Source organism: Apostichopus japonicus, chromosome 20, assembly GCF_037975245.1.
Source record: "Apostichopus japonicus isolate 1M-3 chromosome 20, ASM3797524v1, whole genome shotgun sequence".
Taxonomy (NCBI): domain Eukaryota; kingdom Metazoa; phylum Echinodermata; class Holothuroidea; order Aspidochirotida; family Stichopodidae; genus Apostichopus; species Apostichopus japonicus.
This window is the reverse complement of record NC_092580.1, coordinates 34,267,408-34,287,813: the sequence shown is the minus strand read 5'-3', so window position 1 is coordinate 34,287,813 and position 20,406 is coordinate 34,267,408. Positions and strand designations below refer to the sequence as shown.

At 36.1% G+C, this 20,406-nt stretch overlaps 1 protein-coding gene across 5 annotated transcripts in view; it reads left to right on the top strand.

Moving 5' to 3' along the window:
• The window catches only part of LOC139961332 (uncharacterized), a 57,102-nt gene extending 42,544 nt beyond the window's left edge, over nt 1-14,558 (top strand). For all 5 annotated transcript variants that reach the window (XM_071960467.1, XM_071960468.1, XM_071960464.1 and 2 more), the window contains 2 exons: nt 10,563-10,760; nt 11,723-14,558. In XM_071960467.1, the coding sequence (XP_071816568.1) occupies nt 10,563-10,760; nt 11,723-11,740 (216 nt within the window). In that variant the 3' untranslated portion in view covers nt 11,741-14,558. The remainder of the gene's footprint in view (nt 1-10,562; nt 10,761-11,722) is intronic.
• The last annotated feature ends 5,848 nt before the right edge of the window (nt 14,559-20,406 follow it).

The window sequence follows — 20,406 nt, the reverse complement described above, 5'->3', positions numbered from 1 at the left end:
CTGAAACCAATGCCATCATTAGGTCATGTAAACAGCTTCAATATGCTAGATTCAGCATTAGCAAAATCCCATCTCTATTACAGCTAAAATTAACCATAAATAAAGAAACAAAAACACAGAAATTTAATCACATGTGGCTTGATTATGTCATATTTAGATCAAGTTTTAAGCCTTGTGTGTGAAGGAAAATTAAATCTGTGATGTCTCTCAAATGGAATAAGAATTGTCTTAGTTGTTTGTGAAAGTTGTACATTATGCATAGATCAATTATAATAGTAGGGTTTGTTACCTTAACTATACTATTATGGACAGTTGTTTATTGGAATGTTTTAGTAGATGTGTGAAGGAAAATTAAATCAGTGATGTCTCTCAAATGGATTAAGAATTGTCTTAGTTGTTTGTTAAAGTTGTACATTATGCATAGATGAATAATACTGTCAGGGTTTGTGTTACCTTAACCAGACTATTATGGACAGTTGTTTATTGGAATGTTTTAGTAGATAGTTTAGCAGATAGTTTTAGCAGGAACTCTCTCCATAGGCATTCAAGCAAAATGTGATGGTACCAAGGAAGTGTCCATGGTGTGCAAGTGGTTTACATATCTGCCCCACTGTCCATTCCCCACCCCACCCCTTCCTAACTCATTGGTCCTATCTTTTATATCCATGTGATATTGCTTGCATTCTGTTCAAGAAATTATAAGCACTTATGCCTATGTTTAAGTATTATATTGACAGCTTATTCAATTGCAATGTCCTTGGAAGTTGGTGTTTTGTTTCCAGGCCAGAGATTGGCTGGTAAACAATACAACGTTGTGTCTCCTCTTGCCAAGTATGCTTGCTGATGTTGTCATTCTGTAAGCACGCCGCTAGGTATAATCATGTGCCCGACTTCACTTTCAGTCTACTCAAGCCAAAAATAGTTCTTACATCATGTGCTGGTACGTACGTGAGGTCATTGCTGTTTGTCTCGTTAAGGTATATCGCTTAGTTCAAATAAAGTAGATATACTAATTGAGTACTTGCTGCAAGTTGTTTGCACTTTCTTGATTGGTTTTTGTTAATTTCAAAGCAATTTTATAGAGGACATTAGACCACTTACGGGTGATGAAGCAGATCAACTAGTGTTTTGTTAATATCACTTGGCATCATAGTATATAAATAGAAACATTAAGAAGTAGCAATCATATATATGCATATCCTTATCATTGGATCTGCAGTATCTTCTGGCTCAATAACCAGAATTTATGAAACATGTTGTCAGACTGTTGACTAGATTGACAATTAGTTAAGTTAACAAATTTGAAAAATGTTCTAGTTAATATGAATTATACAAGATTAATACTGTGGATGACCAGTGACCAGATTTAATTGCACCAATCGTTCCAAACACTCCTATATCAGATCCCTGTATTATCATGGCATCTTTTGTGGTAGCCCCACACCCACATGTAAGTCATTGCAATGAAATTATTTGAAGGGGTGGTGTGGGGGAGGGGGAAGGGAGGATTTCTCACTCCTCCCAGGTGGCAGAAGTGATTTAAGACCTGCAAAAAACAAGAGTGTACAATGAGTACAGATTAAATGCTAAATACATATTTTATACAGCTTACTGTGGACTATAAGTCATCAGATAATCAAAAAATATGTTGTCTACTACAAAGTAATTGCTATAAAAGGGTAGAACAGACATAATTATCTGTAATTTTAGTTTTCTCAAATATCTGTTTTTAACTTTCATTTGTTCTGAGATCTTAATGGTTGTTTACTACAAGAGCAGTATAGGCTTATTTACAATGAGTAACTCAACAATCATCAAACTGATCACAAAGTAGAAAAAAATTAACACAGAAGAAATATATTGTAATTACTACATCCTTTCTTTCTTGAGTTGAGTGAGAGATCTTGAAAGGAATTGTTTGATGGGAACCCTTAATTGTCACATATCTTTTCTCTCTTTACTTTCTATTACTTTCTTTCTCTCATGTAACTTTCAATGCTCTTGAAACCATTCTCCATTAGGTCGTTAAAATGTATTTTTACTGCAGACTCTCACTTTCAGTTATAGTAAAATAAGATTTCTTGTTGCAAAGATCTCGTATCTAATATGCTGCTAGTATATACCTCCTTAATTATGACTTGTTTTAGGTTCTTCTCATTGCATACTTTAAAGGGGATCGCTATCAAATGCAGCAATATTAAGCATCACCTGGTACCAATAATGCAACTGTGAAAACAATCTAACGGCATAAATTCAGTTTGGGTGATCGCATGTAATCTTGGTAATAACAAGGTTGTCCTAAAAGTTTGAATAGCATTCTGTACAAATAGATTCTCCAAAATTGTCAATGAACCTCTTAACAATTCTTTTGACAAATTTTTGCCTAACGTTGCATCGTATATAGACTAGCATGATTAATTAATTATCGATGTTCATTTCCGTGCAACCTTCGGTTTCCAATTAGCATGTAAATTTTGTCTGGTGAAGCAAGGCCCCTTTTTCATGTTTCATTGTCCTCTGTGTAAAGGATGCATAGTTAATATAAGTGTAAGCAAAGCTGTCAGCAGGTGCCTGATACTGTACCTGGACAATTCACAAAGCTCAGTTCTCACACCCCAGAGATTATGACTTATTTGTTATATTATCCATAAAAGTCTCATATTAGTGGTTCATGTGACTCAAACTTTAAACACTTCTTTCTAAAACTGACAGGTCAGCAATTCAGCAAACCTAATTTAATGAGCATGAACATACTAACAATCAAGAGAGTTTATCAACAATCTTCCAAGTAGTAATATGACTTTATATTATTGATTTTTCAATCCTTATAAGGACACAACCTTTGAGATTGTTGTTTAATGGAAAATTGAAGAACAGAGTATTTGAGATTTGAGAGATTATATAAAATCCTGAAGATTATGATGTAACCATTTCCTCATCTTTCAATTTGAACTCAATGGAGATCATCATTAATAATGAATTTTTATACCGTGGATATAAGATTTAAATTGACAGTATATTATTTGCATAATTGTAAAGTTACCAGAGGTCATTCATGACCTAGGTAGGGTGTGATATGCTTTCTGTAATATTCAGTTCAATGTTTATTCTTTGCTTGTACTCTGTATTTTTTTTTTATCTCTCAGTGGAAGTTTAAGTTGTTGAAGATGTCTGTAAATCCAAGGTCATGATATGTTAATACTCTGTATACCTGGCACTCTGCCAGCTTATCTAGCTGTCAAACTGGTTCTTACCAGTTTGAGGGATGGAATGATTTCATATGTACAGCTATTTCATATTCACAATGGTCAGGCATTCTGACCAATCATCAATTGAATGCAAAACGACATGTATTTTATCAGATTGCTGTCACTAAATCACCTTTAGCCAATGAGACTGTTTTGAGTATGTGCACGCATCCCCTCCTTGAGTGACTAAACTTATGATTTGAACTGAGTGCTCTTGGGCATGACAGAGTAAAATCATATTTCTAAGTCCCTCGTCATTGTTCACTGTTAGTCTGTATTTTATCTGTATTTTTCATGTAATGAGCGTTTTCACCCAACTCTTAATAGTGTCAGAAGCTACAAGTAGCTACTGTTGATAACATTTGCTTTTAACATTTGATCTTGATATATCTTGGCTATATCAGAAGGATCTTTGATATTATCCAAAAGGGATTCAAATAAAATATTCTTATCATATTAACTGATGACAAATAGTTCCATTTTTATTTTTGATTACCCACACTTGTACAAAAGGTTATGGTGCATGCTACTGTTCAACCATTGAGAAAGATAATTGTGCGAGTGAATAATGGGAACCTCTTGATCTAAGCTACAGTACTTTAGAACTGCTCATAAATACTTTGACATTTCCAAGAAAATTAGATTTATTCTATTTCATATAATTTATCTAGGGAGGAAGTTCTTCAATGGACTCTGAATTTAGTTTGAACTTTACCAATGTATGAATTAGCATTCTATCTTTGGTGTACGTTTTAATATTTGAATGGTTTTATCTGCTTATTTAAAGAAAGTCTAAAGAGTGCATAGAATATATACATAAATTTTGCCACCTGTGTTAGTTTGAAATTCCTAAAATTTCTTCTTTCATTCGATGTTTAAGGGGCTGATTTATAAAATTTATTATCAAGAAGGGTTCTTTATTCTTAGGTATCCTGCAATAAGGGTATTATTTGCAACCAATTATCCTGAAGAATTAAGCGGCTTGATTGAGTTCAGCACACTGTTAGCATCTGCAACCTGCATTGAACAATGCTATAGTTCTGTTTTGGTGACATATTTTGCCTTACTCTAGAGATCAAACATGATTTTAACCAACTAGAAATCATTTGTGATTCTCGAAGCCGGATCTCAAAAGAGATACTTTGAACAGACTCTGTTAAATGAAATGGAAATAAGTGACAAAGGTATATGAATATATATATATATTAGAAATTTTAGTGAGTTGGAAAATCCAGAACAGTGGAAAAACTTCCAGCCCCCACCGGGATTTGAACCTGGGCGCCCACTTGATATGCAGACATCCTAACCACTAGGCTATGGACCCTGCTGGCATGTCCAGAGGTTCAAAACCAGTAAGGAAGGTCGTAATTCCACTGTAAGCACCTGCCACCTGTATTGAACAATGCTAGTTCTGTTTTGGTGACAAATTTTGCCTTACTCTAGAGATCAAACATGATGCTGACCAACTCGAAATCATTTGTGATTCCTACAGCCTGATCTTGAAGGTATATATATATAAATATATATATGTACATGTCTATCTAAATATATATGTAATATTAATATATTATAAAGAAAATCCATGTGTACAATCCAAAAGAAAATATTATGATTATTATTATAGAAATAGGATATGACTCATAATTGACAAATAAGGAGTACTATTCTAGAAAATAGTGGAAGTTTTGGGGCCCCCCCCCTCCCCCTGGGACCTTTGTCAGCAATACTTGGCAGTGGAATTCAAAGCACAAAATGTAACACAATGAATTAAAGGAATTGTCTGGTGGAAGATTTTGATACATTCTCCTCATAGTTCTTATTTTTCTCTTTCTAACCATGTGAAAATTGTCCCCATTAGATGTTTTCTTCTTGTAGAACTCTGTTTTTCAAATTCATCAGTTTCTTTTCTCACCAAAGGCACCTTTGTTCGAACGCATCAATATGGTGAATGACGTAGTGCATGCAAATAGGCGTAACAAGGGACTTGAAGTTAGCAATCCCATTTCCGCAACAAATACACTCTCGCAGGTACAGGCACAGGTGATTGCCCAATATATATTATGTTCACAGCAAGAACGTACGTGTACAGCCTACCATGCCCAGTTGGTACGTACATAGCATTGCACATAATACACTCACACACACAAACCAAAGTTTACACACCATTCTTTCCTAACAACCCTAACACATTCTACATAGAATAAAAATTTAGTTTCCTCTTTTCTGGGTCAGGAATAGCAAAGAACTTTATTTTCTCCATTTCGTTCACGCATCCACACAAATTACTACATCGGAATGCCTGGCACTGAGGCTTCATTCCACACAAGGCCTTCGCTAACCTGCCTAGTTGAATGAAGTACTGTACCTGGAAGCTTAGGCTTCGTAGAACTGTCTGAATGTAAACGATACAGTAGCATACCTACAGTACGAACATTCTTCGAATTGGAACTGGACAGCGCAATGTTAACAATGAAGAGTCTGCTGTTCAAACTTATCTTGTGTTACACAAAGACCACGAAATCACTGATGCACTACATATACGACGGCTTGAGGATTTTATTTAAAGCATATCTAATTTATAAGAAACTTCCCTGAAAATTAAAGAAGAAATTAATCTGTATTCAAACGCGGTTATGTTGTGATCACTGTATGCAGCGTGGGTTATGTCGCAATCTGCATTTGCTCAGATGAAGTCACATTCGCTACTGTTCAAGTATATTAGAAATACCCATCCCTAAACGATTAAAAATCGTTTTTCTGTCAAATGCAGTATTAGCGTTCTCATACTTTGAGACATGTTTGGACATATTTGAGGTAGCTTCTAAGGACTACCAGACAATTCTTTTGAGTATGCATGACATGTGTGAGTGGCACTGTTGGAGTTAGTACCAAATAAACCATGACTACAGTAAGCCACCTTGTTGAAAAACTAACAGCATAGATAATAGATGTATCCTATTTAGACAAATGATTAGTTATGTGAATACATTATCATGATGTGGTTTGGTCAAAGTTACAACCAACTTCCTAACAAGGATCCAGTATGAATACCAAATAAATTTGGTCAAAGTTACCACCAACTTCCTGACAAGGATCCAGTATGAATACCAAATAAATTACCTTCTTAAAGGTAGCCAGTATTGGCCCCAAATTATAGCACGCTTTAATTGCTAGAAGTTTTCAGAAATTAATTTCCTGGAGGTCTTGACTCTCCAAATTGTTCTCAGACATTTTTAAGGAACACACAGATGCCTGAATGCCCCAGTGAGGAAAATTTCTTTGAAGGTTGTAATAAAAACAGTTTAAGAATGTTGACCGAAGGTGACTATATTTGAATATCTAGCATACTTGGGTCCATTATACAGTAGCATACCTTTAAATATCAACTTCCATCGGATCCATATGACTGTTTCAAAAATCTATGGTTTCAATTTCTTTGTCCATATTAGCTCATCGACATGGAGCTGACTTTGAATTTGTGATAGTTAACCTGATGGGATCCATTAGAACTTTATTTTGATATTTGACCTCGGCTGACCCCAAATGACATTTGACCTCCACCAAAGATAGAAGGGTTAATTTACTCACTATAAGAAAGACACATGCCAAATGTGAGCTATGTGATGTAACCTAGGCTTCATAGAGTGACATTTGATGACCTTAAATGACCTTTGACCCACCCAAAAACAATGGGAGTTCCTTTTGTCATTATAGTTTCCTATCTGGAGATATTGGTTTTCAATTATTTCAAGTTTTAACCCCTCCTGACCATAAATAAACTCTGACCTACACCAAATTGTGTGAAACCTTTATTACCATGCTACCATGCATTTATGAGAGGTATTTGACTGTGTAGCTTTGATGTATTTGATGCTGCAACTCATCACACATCCACAAAGCAGCTCAGTACTGTATAAACATGAATGCAATAATACCAGCAGATCATAGAGGCATTGCCTATTACACTGACCACGCATACAATTAATCTGCAAACACTCAACATTACTTGACCCAGTGTACCATACTCTCTACCTCTTTGTTTGCGAGGTTAGAAACTAGTGAGTTAGGTCGTCATTCCACTCTAGGCTTTTGCCACCTGTATCACACAATGCTAGTCTGCTTTAGTGACATAGTTTGCCTTACTCTAGAGATCAATCATGATGCTAACCAACTTGAATCATTTGTGAATCCATAGGGTCGGATCTCGATAGAGATACTTTGAACAGACTCTGTTAATTGTAATGGAAATAAACAACCAAGGTAAATGAATCATTAATGAGTTGGAAATCCAGAACAGTGAAAAAAGTTCCAGCCTCCATAGGGATTGGAACTTGGGGCTCAAGCTTTATGTGCGGACACCCTAACCAACTTAGATATGGACACTGATTGTGTGCCCAGAGATTTGAATCCAATAACCTTCCTGGCTTTAAGTGAATTAAACCAGAGGCAGACAGCACATTGCAAATATTATTTGTTTATACATGGAGTTATTTTGTTAATAGCTCCATGGTTTATAGGACATTGAAATCTTCACAGTAAGGCAATATGGTGTTACTATATTTCTTCTAGAAAAAATAATAGATTTTTTCAACGTGACAGGTTTTGAGCCATTGGCTGTCAAAGACAATCTCTTTTGTACATCAGAGCAACTTTAAAACCTCATAAATTAATATCTTGAATAGCTAGAACCCTGAACTTTGGTAAGCTGTACAAACTTTATACCCTCACAGCTTGCACATGGTACTGTACAGTATATTGGTAAAAAATTGGCATCAAAACCCCTTTCTCATGCTGAATTGCAGCATGAAATAGCAACTTTTGAGCTGCACAACTTGCAAATATATTACAGGAAAGCACTTATCATTATTTTTTATTGTATGGACTGGACTTAATTATCTCTGAACTTTTCAAGTATCCTGAAGCAATAGTTTAGGAGCAATTTATCACTAAAAATAGCACAATTTGTAGCTAAAAATACCAAATTGAATATTTTGACACTTGAGTTGACCTAACTATATACAAGGCTATGGATTCATAGACTAATTTTTGTATTTCCCATTTTTATGTGATAGAATCAATGGGCTGTAATAGGAAGTTATTAGGGTGTTTTAATGGCTGAGAAATGAGACCTCAAAAGTCAAGAAAAAGCACTGCTGGCCACAAATTTGCCGAATTTCAAAGTGTGATAAACAGGCCAAATTTTAAAGCAATGCAACTGAGATTCTCAGAATATGCTTAGTTTATGGTGTCCAAAGCATACAATAAATTATAATCTTTATAAGGGGGGACAACAAGATACTCAAAAGTTTGGTGATTTGATATGGAATGACCCTTCAAAAACTGTTCAGTGAGAATATTGATGATTGATGATGCATTACAGGTTAATAATAATAATAATGTAGATATATATAGCGCCACTCCAGGAAACGAGTAACTGCCCATGGCGCTTCCATCAGGTACCATTTTCATTTATGATTTATTAATACAATTAAAAGAAAATTGCAAAAGATATTAATCCGTAACCCTACAAAATAATGAATAGCCTAGCCTGCAATACAATACATGAATATCAAAGTACAACCAGGAAATCACTGAATGCTTCATATAATTTATGATGCAGTGGTGACCTTCATGGGCGGCGATCATGTGGGGGGACGGGGGGACATGTCCCCCCCAATATTTTAGGCGGGGGGATATAGTATTTAATATCCCCCCCCAATATTTGCTGGCATAGTTTTTTTTTTAAGCATCTTTTTGTATTTTTTTATGATATCGCTAGTAATTTCAAAATAAATGCCTAGATGCAACTTACAAGGCCTGGGAAGTGTCATTTCCAGCGATCTGGGAGGCATTTTCGGCCAAAATTTTCTTTTGCGCTTCGCGCCAACTAATGGTGGCGCTACGCTTAGATAGTTTGCCTACAAGCTTCGCCCCTCCCTTGTCAAATTCCTCGCAAGGCGTCTGTCTAACCGTGTCACAATTTGTTACTATATATGACCGAAAGTAGTTTTTACTTTTTTTTCGAAATGAATAGCTAGACGGACCGCATCCGTAATGAAATTTGGTTTGCCGATAAAAAAAGGAAAATAGGGCAGTAGCAACCATATATATATATATGTATATTTATATATATATATTATTTAAATATATAAAATGCATATTGCTATATAAATAGTTTTTAAAAACTACCATTAATAAAAAAGTATAGACAAACTTAGAGAAGAATATACTCACAAAGCCTAAACTAATTTAAAGGGTCAAATTAATTTTTTAAAAACCTCAACCTGAAAAAAACAGCCACCCTAAAAAAAAAAAGAATTCTTAAAATGTGTGGTTTTGAATTTAGGGGTGATTGATTGATTTCTTAAATTATTTTGGTTTGTCGTAGTAGCGATTTCAGCTCATCGTCAAGGGGGGGGGGGGGGGGTTTCATCTGTTTGAATTTATCAGCAAGCCCTTTCAAAATCTAACCTGATCGTATTAATCTTATTAAGTAACACATCAAAATCCAGATGAAAAACTTTGGCACAATCTTTCAAGAAGGCTTGTATTCATTTCTGGTCTTTGGCACTGTCCTTAAAATTCTTGAAATATGATTCATAAAATTAAGTTTACATCACTACATACTGTACCCCTAAATACATTGTCTGCTCAGTGAAATCAACAAGTAGCTTGTATTACAGTTTTCTTAGCTTTCGTTGGAATTAAGCCCTCATGCCTGATATTGATATTTTCAAACATCATTTTCTTTTGATTTCATTGTGGTTTAAAAGTAAGTTTTTTTTTTCAATTACAAACAATAGCAACATGAGACACAACAGGTGTATAAGTTTCATGATCTACATTATAAGAACATTTAGAACATTCTAACCAATATTGCAGTATCATCTTTAATAACAGAACAATTAGAATTTGATCTAATTTCATCAGTATAGATTGCTTAGCTTTCATTAAAACTTATATGTAAAAATACCTGCTAGTTTGTTAAAGCAATGCGTATACACCCACCTACTAATACAATCTTTCTGTTCCCATGCTAGATTGCATTTGTAGGTTCCTTTAAATCTGTTCCTCCTAAAAATTGTGAAGTAGGCTAGCACTGTGCCATAGATAGTTTCAAATAGTCTTATGTTGGTCTTCAATGGAAGCAGCATTTCAGAAGAAAAATAATTGTGAAAAATTAGCAAATGGGAGTATTGTAAATGTAAACACCCTCTCTATTCTTTCCTTTCAAAGCAGTTGACAGAGACTTGATATTTTTTGCTAAGAAACCTGAAATGAAAAATATTTGTTTTAAATTGATTTTATGATCAGCTACCAAAGAAACTTCTACAGAGGAAAATTAAGGACACAACAAGGAGGCAGAGGCAGGACTTCAGCGAAGGAGAGATCCGTAATCTCATGAAGGGGGTTAAACGTCATGGCAAGCACTGGAATGCTATCTTGTGGACATATCACTTCAAAAAGGGGAGAACTGGTATTGATTTGAAAGATAAATACAGAAGACTTGTGGTGAGTTTTGGCTACCGTATTGTTTTTGATGTTTCTGGCCATAAATGCACATCACTTTGTGTGATTCACAATTATCAGAGAAAACTGCTTCTAAGACACAACTTTATTTGACTTTAACCAAAACTAAGTTCCTGTGTACATCAGATATTGCAAGCAGGGGCACAACCAACTTTTTGAGCTGGGGTAAGCTAAGGTGTTATGTGGTCCAGAGAAGGGGTCTAATTGGGGGTCCTTGGATGCAAAATGTGCTTATTTTGCAATATTGATACAACATGTACTTTATTTATGTACTGTTCAATTGGGATTTTTGTAACATTTTGTCTGCCAGTGGAGGGTTGGGGGGGGGGGGGTTAGTTTGCTGAACCTCTCTGACTTTCTTCTGGATATAGTAGGTTGCACCCTGATCACAAGTGAATTGATTTTAAAAAATTTCCTTGCTTAATTACATATACTTTCATAAAGACAAAAAAACAAATTGAAGCACACTGTTTATCACTAGATAAATAATGTGTTAGATAAATGTATTGCTGCTTATGATGTCAAATGTTGCAAGAAGCGACACTGTAGTCATGTAAGCATCAACAGGAAATTGCAAATGAGTGCAGATTCTGTCTAAGTATAATTCCTCAAACACAGAAATTAAAACCAGGCAATTAATGATATTAGAGAGAAAACTTCTATAGATAGAACCAATTATCATTAGCTCCCTGATGGCATATATCTCTTAAAGAAGAAAAGGAATCTTCCGATACGTTGGTGAGTGACTGGATAGCGAGGTGATCCAGTCAATTTATTGCCGCAGGCATCATTTTATGTTTCATCTTTTTCTTTTCATTTATATAAAATGTTAGCAATAAAGACTGTTATTTTCACCCAAGTACATAAAAACACTTGCAGATGCTTTTAAGAGAAACCAAATTTTTATTATGCCAGCAAATTAAAAACATTTTCTCAATCCACAGAGGAATCATTTGCACTAGAAATGTTATTGGTTCCCAGATGTAAGTTATTAGTCTGGTTTTTCGGATGTCTTAAATGTTCTTTTGAAGAAGAGAGACTTTTGATGTTTCTTACATTGTGAACGGAAGCAGAGAGGTGACTGGATGGAGGAGCAGTTTATGACAAACAGTCTAATTATGTATTATGAGATCTTTTTAATCTATTTTACTTTTACTTTCCTCAAAAAATTTTCATTTTAGACAAATAGTTCTAGAAAAATTACTTGTTTCTAAGAACCTTGGATGAGAAGGTGCAGATAAAAGTAGTACTGGTCGACACACTACTAAAAAACAACTCAGACTAGTCACAACATACCGAGTATGAACATAAAATTATATGAAGGATGATGGCATCAATGCTGCAGTACCTATGAAATATTTCATTGTCTATAATATGTTCATATAGCTTGGGATAGATTTTATTAATGAAATTCGGAAATGAGGATAATTAATAAAAATGGTAAAATCCATGAAAAGTCCTATAACAATGCTTAAAGGAAAGCTTTCTGATTGATTTATTTTGTTAATGTTTTGAAATTCTGAAGTAGCCATCTTCGGGTGAAAACATTGAACCATAAACATCTCATTTTGAAACGTAACAGTAATGTTTTATAAGATCAGTTTCTGATTTTAACAGTTTTGTCTACCATCACAACTTAGCCTAGTGCCAAATCTTTCAATCCTAGCAGGATCTTCTTCAGCTTCTAATGGGTGTTCCAAAAAAAATAGCAGGGAAAACAAAGTGCTTGACTTCTGATTGATACCATGGCAATTTGCTTTCAGAGAATAGCAGTCTCATCATTACTTTTAACCTGTGATATCTCTAGACAGAAGTTAATTCATATTGAGGGTGGGGGAGGGTTAGAGGGGATAGAGAGAAGATGTTCCTCACATAAGCATCTTGGTTTTATGCACAGTGTTTCAACTGTAAGATGACGGTTGGAATTGCTACTTATTCAATTTCAAAGTCACTTTCATAACCTTTTTTTCTGGATATTGGAAACATTTGTAACATTTATGTAATTATTATCAAGTTGCAATGACATGTAATCACAGCAGCTGCATGATTTTTATTTACCTATGAGTAGTAACATAGGAATTGACATTTCAATCGAGGAAATGTAACCTTTTGGGCATTCCGTAGTGTGAACAAATATGCAAACCTATATGAAATTATATCGCTGTTTATACCTGGAATTGGAGGAAGTTTTTCACAGATAAAGTTCTGAAGGTAATTGTTTGCAGTAGCAAGAGTATAATATATCCAAGGGAAAATGACATGTAATGTGGAATAAGCAAAGAAGTGACAAGATTAAGTAATATTATCTTCATTTGTAAAATATTCCTTTCTGTTTATTAAAAACATGTTTTAGTTCTTGTTTAGTTGGTTTTCTTGTACATAATCTGTTAATTTGGTTAATATAGTGTTAAAAGTTAAAGCTCTGTGTTACAGAGAAAAGTTGGTGAGAGTTTGGAAAATGAAAAACTTCAGTTCAAATAAAAAGAAAGTAACAGAAAAGTTCAAGTTTCTAACTTTAATAATCATCACTTCCGAATATGCTCGTAATTGGTCGGGTTTTGTTATATTTATTTGAAGCTAAATGATTCCTTTTATATTTCCTGTAAGTATAGTTTACATTCACAAGTATTTATTGAACAGCTTGGTACTAAGCTCATGCCAAGGAAAATAGTAAAAAACATGAAACTAATTACTAGCTGAGACTGCAGGCGGGAAGTTGTACCTTGAGTATAAATTATACTAACGAACATTCAAGAACAGAGGTCGAGAGCTGCAATTTGAAGATTTATTTCACCATAACCCCCAGTGTCCAGTGATACTCAAAAAATCAAATCAAAACACATGTAGGTGCTGTAAGTGTTCTCTAACTGTTTTTTGACCATACCCCCCTCCCCCAGTGATACTCAACAAATCAAAACAAAAGACACGTACAGTAGCTGCTGTAAATGTTCTCTGTTACTTAAATTTATCAAAGCCAAACCAGGGTTGGATTGAATTAGGTAAAAACTCCAAATGTTTGCCATTGATAATTTATATTACATTGCCATTGAATGTGTGGGGGACACAGATTTGTTTGTATCAGGATTACTTGTTAATACCTGGTATGTATGAGAAACAGCCAAATTGTTGTATCATCCTGCATAGATCTCTTATACTAATGTGTATCCAATTACATGTCATACATAACACATATAATTTGGTCAGAGAGGCACAAAGTGTCTACCTTAAACACAATATTAAGTTGAAAACTAGAAGCTGAATTTAGAGTAAAAACCATCAGCAGTTAGAGAAGGCACATACATGATGCCAGTGTCATTTAGGAATGATGTCTGAAAAGAAAACCAGACTAATCTTGAAGTTGAACGACAGCAGTCAGTGATAAGAGTTAAAAATAAAGCTACTTCAGTTAAAAAATGAGTCCAAACTCCGATAGCATTCGGAACACGAGCTAAATATAGGGAAAATTGCACTCAATGTACAGGTTGAAAAATAGCGATTTCCTACAACTCTAGAGTTACTACATAGATTTTTTTTCAAACTTGAGCCCTGATCAAAGCTGAGATAATTGTAGAATACAGCCATTGACTTTGTACTAAGTAGTTTTACAAGACTGTTTGATATTACTAGTATCTCACATTTACCACTTTTCAATTTATTGATTTATTGCTTTTTTTGTCAAGTGCAGTTGCTATTGTTAATTATAGTTTGTTTTTCTTTTGAGCTTATTAGCTGAGTAGTGCATTTTGTCGTTTGTAATATAATCTTACAGTTGTTACAGTATTTGCTTTGTTTACACATTATTTGCTTTTTGTGTTACTTCTTTACTTCAAGACAATACTCCTATACTGAAGGAAGTTATCTATGATAGTACAGAATGTCAAACTTTGCATTCTATACATGGAATTCAATCAAGATGAAGGCATCAGAATGGGATGACGATTGACTTCCACCCCCCCCCCCCCGCCCCACCCCTCCACATTGCTCCTCTCAACATCAATGCAGCCTTGATATGTCGGATCTGCAGCAATAACAGATTAACCAGATTTTACACGAACTATCACGTGCAGGAACATGTATGGGATTTTCGAGGCATTCATACATCTATGCAACTTTATGTGATATTATACTGACCCTAACACTGTTTAGTCGAGGCAGGCCATCGTACACCTAACTTATGGAACTGAAAGAGGAGAAAGCGTATCGTTTGGTTCTTTTGAAGCTCAACAGACATTGGAAGTTGAACACTCCATCATATCTTACAGTAACGTACATCACACTCGGAGGGACCCCTTTTATTCGATGGTCTCTTATATATATTTCAACACCACTTCTGACAACTCAATCAAAACTGCCAGCAATAAAAGCCTATACCCTAGGTACACACTTGAGGGCTAGTGACATATCAACTCCTCATGTATGTCCAGTGGCAGTGAATGGACGTCACTTGTCAAATGGAAAGGTACTTGACGTATACTCTAATTCCGCTTGATGTAATTAAAAGGGAAATGAACTCTTCTGCACGAAACAAATCAACTCCGTTTCTGATTAACACAATGATCTCCTTAAATATTGTTGTCGTCTAACTCAACAGATTACTCAGTATGGATAAGATAGAAGATCACGTGACATGTAGGAACGACCTTATAAGTAGGACGGGGAAGACGCATTAGTTACGTTTCACCTCCTAAAGTAAGGGAAGTAATATAGTATTCGTAATGCCCTTGGTACCTCTCTATGGCCTACATGTAGTCTGCATGGGAGGAACTGAACATATAAGAAAATGTTTGAAGTAGGTCTAATTAAGGGACAGAAAGGCTGTGAAGAATACTACATATTTTCCCCATTAGTCCATGCCATACTCTACCGGTATTAAAATTGTCATATTGATCGTTAAAAAACGAGGCGAATCATGTATCATATAGTCTCCACTGGGAGTCAACCTCTAAAATCATGTAATACTTCGGTGATCGAATTTTCTCTTTGAAGATTTAAGATCAAACCGGTGCTGTGGCCGAGTGAATAAGGCGGTGGCATTTAAAGCAATGAGGCTTAGTAATCGGGAGGTTCCGGGTTCGATACCCGGCTGGGTCATGGTAAGGTGGGTTTTTCATCCCGGAGCAATCTACGATTTTCCCCATATGAAATGACATTCTAACTTGAAAAAGATTTTAAGATTGAGTTAAATGTTGAATTGGAAGCCACCATGTTGTAATCCATAAGCCCTTGCTGGTTTCTCCCACGTTTGTGATCACGTAAAAATAACTGCTGATTGATATTATTATTTCTTCCAGACACTCTGTAAATTTTAAACTTTACTCGTCCGCATATCACGGGTGAACAATTTAAAGTGCGGGCCGCTTGCCGCCCTCGGACAAAGTTTGTTTGATCTACGAATCTTCCACCCCCCCCCCTTTCAGAACCTTTATGACAAGGATAAAAATATTAAAACGTGCATTTGGGGTGGGGGGGGGGGATTTTGACATAGATGGAAAATGTGCCTGTGGCGTATTCTGATTATATATTTGACCCATTTCACGGGACGGTTGGATCATTAAGGGCATGTGTTGTGGCCATCGTATTGGGTATGAACTTATACCGTGTGGCCCGCAAGATCACTTTGTTGCACCCCACTTGTGGATACAGTACACTAAGCCACGTGTTACTCATGAGTTTCCTGCACGTTAAAGTTATCCTTTTAGAAAACCGAGTTTCCTTCGGCCAAGCATCGTGAAAGATAATCAGTCTTGCGGGCGACTTTTTCAATCTATGACTGTTATCGTTAGCCAAGTATGTAAATACTTATGTAAACTCGACTATGAAGCGCGGGGTCAATGAATCACCTATGCCCATATGAAACAGTGTCAGTCACTGTATTTGACATGTTATCGTCTGGTTTACATCCGCTGCCTGCTAACACTCTTGCATGTCCGTTTCATATGTTATAGGAATAGTTTTTTCGATTAATGTTATATCTGTCAGTTACCGGCGCAATTCACCTACCTCCGAACATGTTTCTTTAGTCTACTTACGTTGCAGAAGACATGATGAAGTAGGCCAATAAGGCTTATAATGCTTTGCGAGTAAGAACAAAATCCTTTAATATCTTCTGTGCAGAATGAAGCGTTCAACACCTGCCTAACCACAAGAGTAGGCAAAGATCCCATTCATAGATCCCTAATATTGTTTGACTGAGGATTATACAATTTGTTGGGATTTTACACAGCTACGGCAATACGACACTAAGTTATAGCCCACACAAAATACAGCTTCAAGTACCTGTAATTAATCTCGTGCCACAATCCACGTAACATCATAGGCGTACGGGACCATTTCGGTTTGGGGGGGGGCAGAAACTTTTGTGCCCGAAATTTCCCGTGACACTATCTAAGCGGAGCGCCACCATCGGTTGGCGCGTAGCGTAGAAGAATTTTTTTGGCAAAATATGCCTCTCAGATTGCCGGAAATGGCACATCTGAGGCCTTGCAAGTTGCATCTAAACATTCTTTATTTTATAATCTCACTTTTAGAAATTTACACTTTCCCAAAAATTTGGTAAATTAGAAGAAGAAAAAATGGTAACATCACTTTGTCGGGGAAAACTAGGACAGCATATTTTTTAACTCCTATTTAGTTACGGTATTTATTATTTTAACACAGTACTCAGCTATTCCCAGAAAAACATACATTGTTCAACGACACGTAGGCGGGAAAATGTCGCTGTGTCGGGTGAGACTGCAATTTGTCTCACAAAAAAGTATAAAAAATAACAAAGAATATGATAAACCTGTACTTTAGGCTTGTAGGCACCCCCCCCCCCCCCCCCATCATCCATGAAAAAGAAAATGTTTCTTATATACACTCATGTCTGGGATGTCCAGGTATACAGTTGACTAGTTAGAAAAAAAATGTTTACTGCGGTTTTTTCACTTCAGAGACTGCTAATCTCCATGCATGCTTGTCACCACGATTGTGAGCGGCGGTTCCCTTTTAATAATTTTGGGCGATAGTGCAAAGAGCGTGGTAGCCCAGATGAGCTGCGCTTACGGTGGTGTTACACGGAAATATTCGGGCATCATGATGCTAAATAAAGAAAATCATTAGGCCTATATTAATATTAATGTCACAAAACAAATAACACAGAACGCTCTCCACGGAATTTTCGGGCAAAAATATGAAAAAGATTCGGGCAAGCTACTACATATTTATATATATATATTTTTTCTCCTCTTAGGCTGCCCGAATTTTTCAGGACTTTTGCCCGAATTTCTTGTCCTCTGGAAATTTGGGGGCAGTCTGCCCCACCTGCCCCCCCCCCCCCCCCCCGCCTCGTACGCCTATGCGTAACATCCATAGCTCTCATACACTTCAGCCTTGTTGACGGTCTCGTGGTTTTCAAACTACGGTTTTACAAATTGGCCAAACTGCAGAATAGTCATGGCTTCCATAAACTGAATGTATGAAGTGAACAAACTTAAAGGAGGATCAGCGAAATACATTAATACGGCCTAGTTCAGCATACGTCCTTTAGACGAATGCTACTCATTGAATATACACTTAAAATTGCGTCAGTAGTGACCCTGTCCATAGCACTGTTTGGTTATCTCTAAATAATATCAAATAATGATTTTTTCTATTCATATTGTGTTTTAGTTTGCCTCTGAACTTAAAATTTCACCACCAAGCATTGCACTCCTATTACTTCAATCTCATCTCCCCTCACTCATAGTCCACACATACATACATGCATCTTTCTATCCTCACACTTTATATTCCGACTCCCTCACACCCCACCCTACCCTACCCCGCTTCCGTGTCCATACCTTTCACTTTAGATTCTTGAAAAGTAATTTGTGTGAATGCTATTTTGATAGCATACTTTAAATTCTTGAATGACGAAATGTTGCGAACCGAATCAAATGTATTAATATGATAACTCGCTGAATAAACTTCAGTGTGTGTGAATGATCTGCAGCAGGGCGTGTTGTTTGATGATGCTAATCGTATTTGGAGATACTTCTTGCGTTTGAGAGTTTTCAAAATTAAGTGCTTCTTAAATTTCCAAATTCCAAAGTAAACTCATTTATTTTATGAATAACTTATGGTTTGAATTGTCAGGTGTAAATGTCTGTGCGGAAAGAAACGTTTTAACCGAGCTTCTCTAGTTATCCATGCAATGTAGAAAGATTGTCACACATATATTTGTTTTGCAAGACAAGTTTCTTAATAGTGAACGGTTAGCGATTGTTTGACATGTTGATATTGATGATTCTAGATTAACCCACACCAATAAACAGAAAGCTGTATTCCGTCGTGTTTTTGTTGTTGTCACGGCCAATATATCATAGTTTATGATAGGCTTCTCAAAACCTAAAAGAAATGATGAGGGCGATTGGAGTGAGTAATTAATGAGGGGATTGTATATACAATGGGGGGGGGGGGGGGTGTTAGGCTATAGGCCTACGTATCATACACCAATTCCTTCCTCAGTATTGATTTGAACATTCCGACGCATTCGCTGTATAACCCCCAGAACAAAGACATGATACAGACGTTTTGTAGTTGGCTCGACCTAAGATGGCAATATCAACAGTTTCAAAAGGATATCAAAGTCATATCTCTAGGCATAATAAACACACTCCCTGGTGCACTGACAGACAGCCCATACACGCACACTACTATATACAGTATGTAGAGCATGTCAATTATTTGACTTCTTATATAGTTACGTTAATAAAATGTCACAAGTGAATCGTGTTCCATTTTCCGACAAACTTAAATATTAATAGTCCAGACGGGCTGATTTCTTAGAAGACAGGATAAGGGATTATTGGATTCCTTAGGGAAGGATTACACTTGACGGAGTTTTGTGGAAACTTCCAAGTAGTCAAGTTTGTTGTTTTGGGGGTTTCTTTGTGGTCGGCAGGGTGCCAGTGCTATGTAGAGTTATAGAAAAACCCGACTGGCATTGCAAATATTACATCATCCGAGCAACACAAAAACCGACTGCTATAAAAAAAATATATATATAAAAAACTTTCTCAAAAGACATTGCTGCAACTAAAGTGTGCGTAGCAGATTCCAAAAATGGTCAAATTTGTATTTTGTTTCATGAACTGTTGTTTCATTATAATACTTATAGCTCGATATTAATTGCTATCTGGTTCTGTCTTTCTTTTCTATGTTCTATAAGAGTATTTAAAATAAATCATCCGGACAGAGTAATAATTCCACGGTAAGAGCTGACACCTACTCGATCACAATGTGTTGGTTCGACAAAAACGATTTTAACCTCAAATGTCTGAGGGAATTTGTGGGCCACACGTAAATAATGGATATACTTACCCGACCCTTCATTACAAGTGAATTCATTCGTGGTGAAACCCGATTCGACTTCCAAAGCGCCCTAAGAGTGTCTTGTCACAACACCGATTCATTCTGCTTATGCTAAATAACACTTTTGACATGTAAGTATGTGTTACAAAGTCATGCTGTCCGCGTTTTTTGTTGACCAATGAAGTATGAACTATGTTACAAAGTTATTCTGTTCGCGTGTCGGTTGGATCTACGAAGTATGAACTATGTTACAAAGTAATGCTGTCCGCGTGCTGTTTGGACCGATGAACTATGA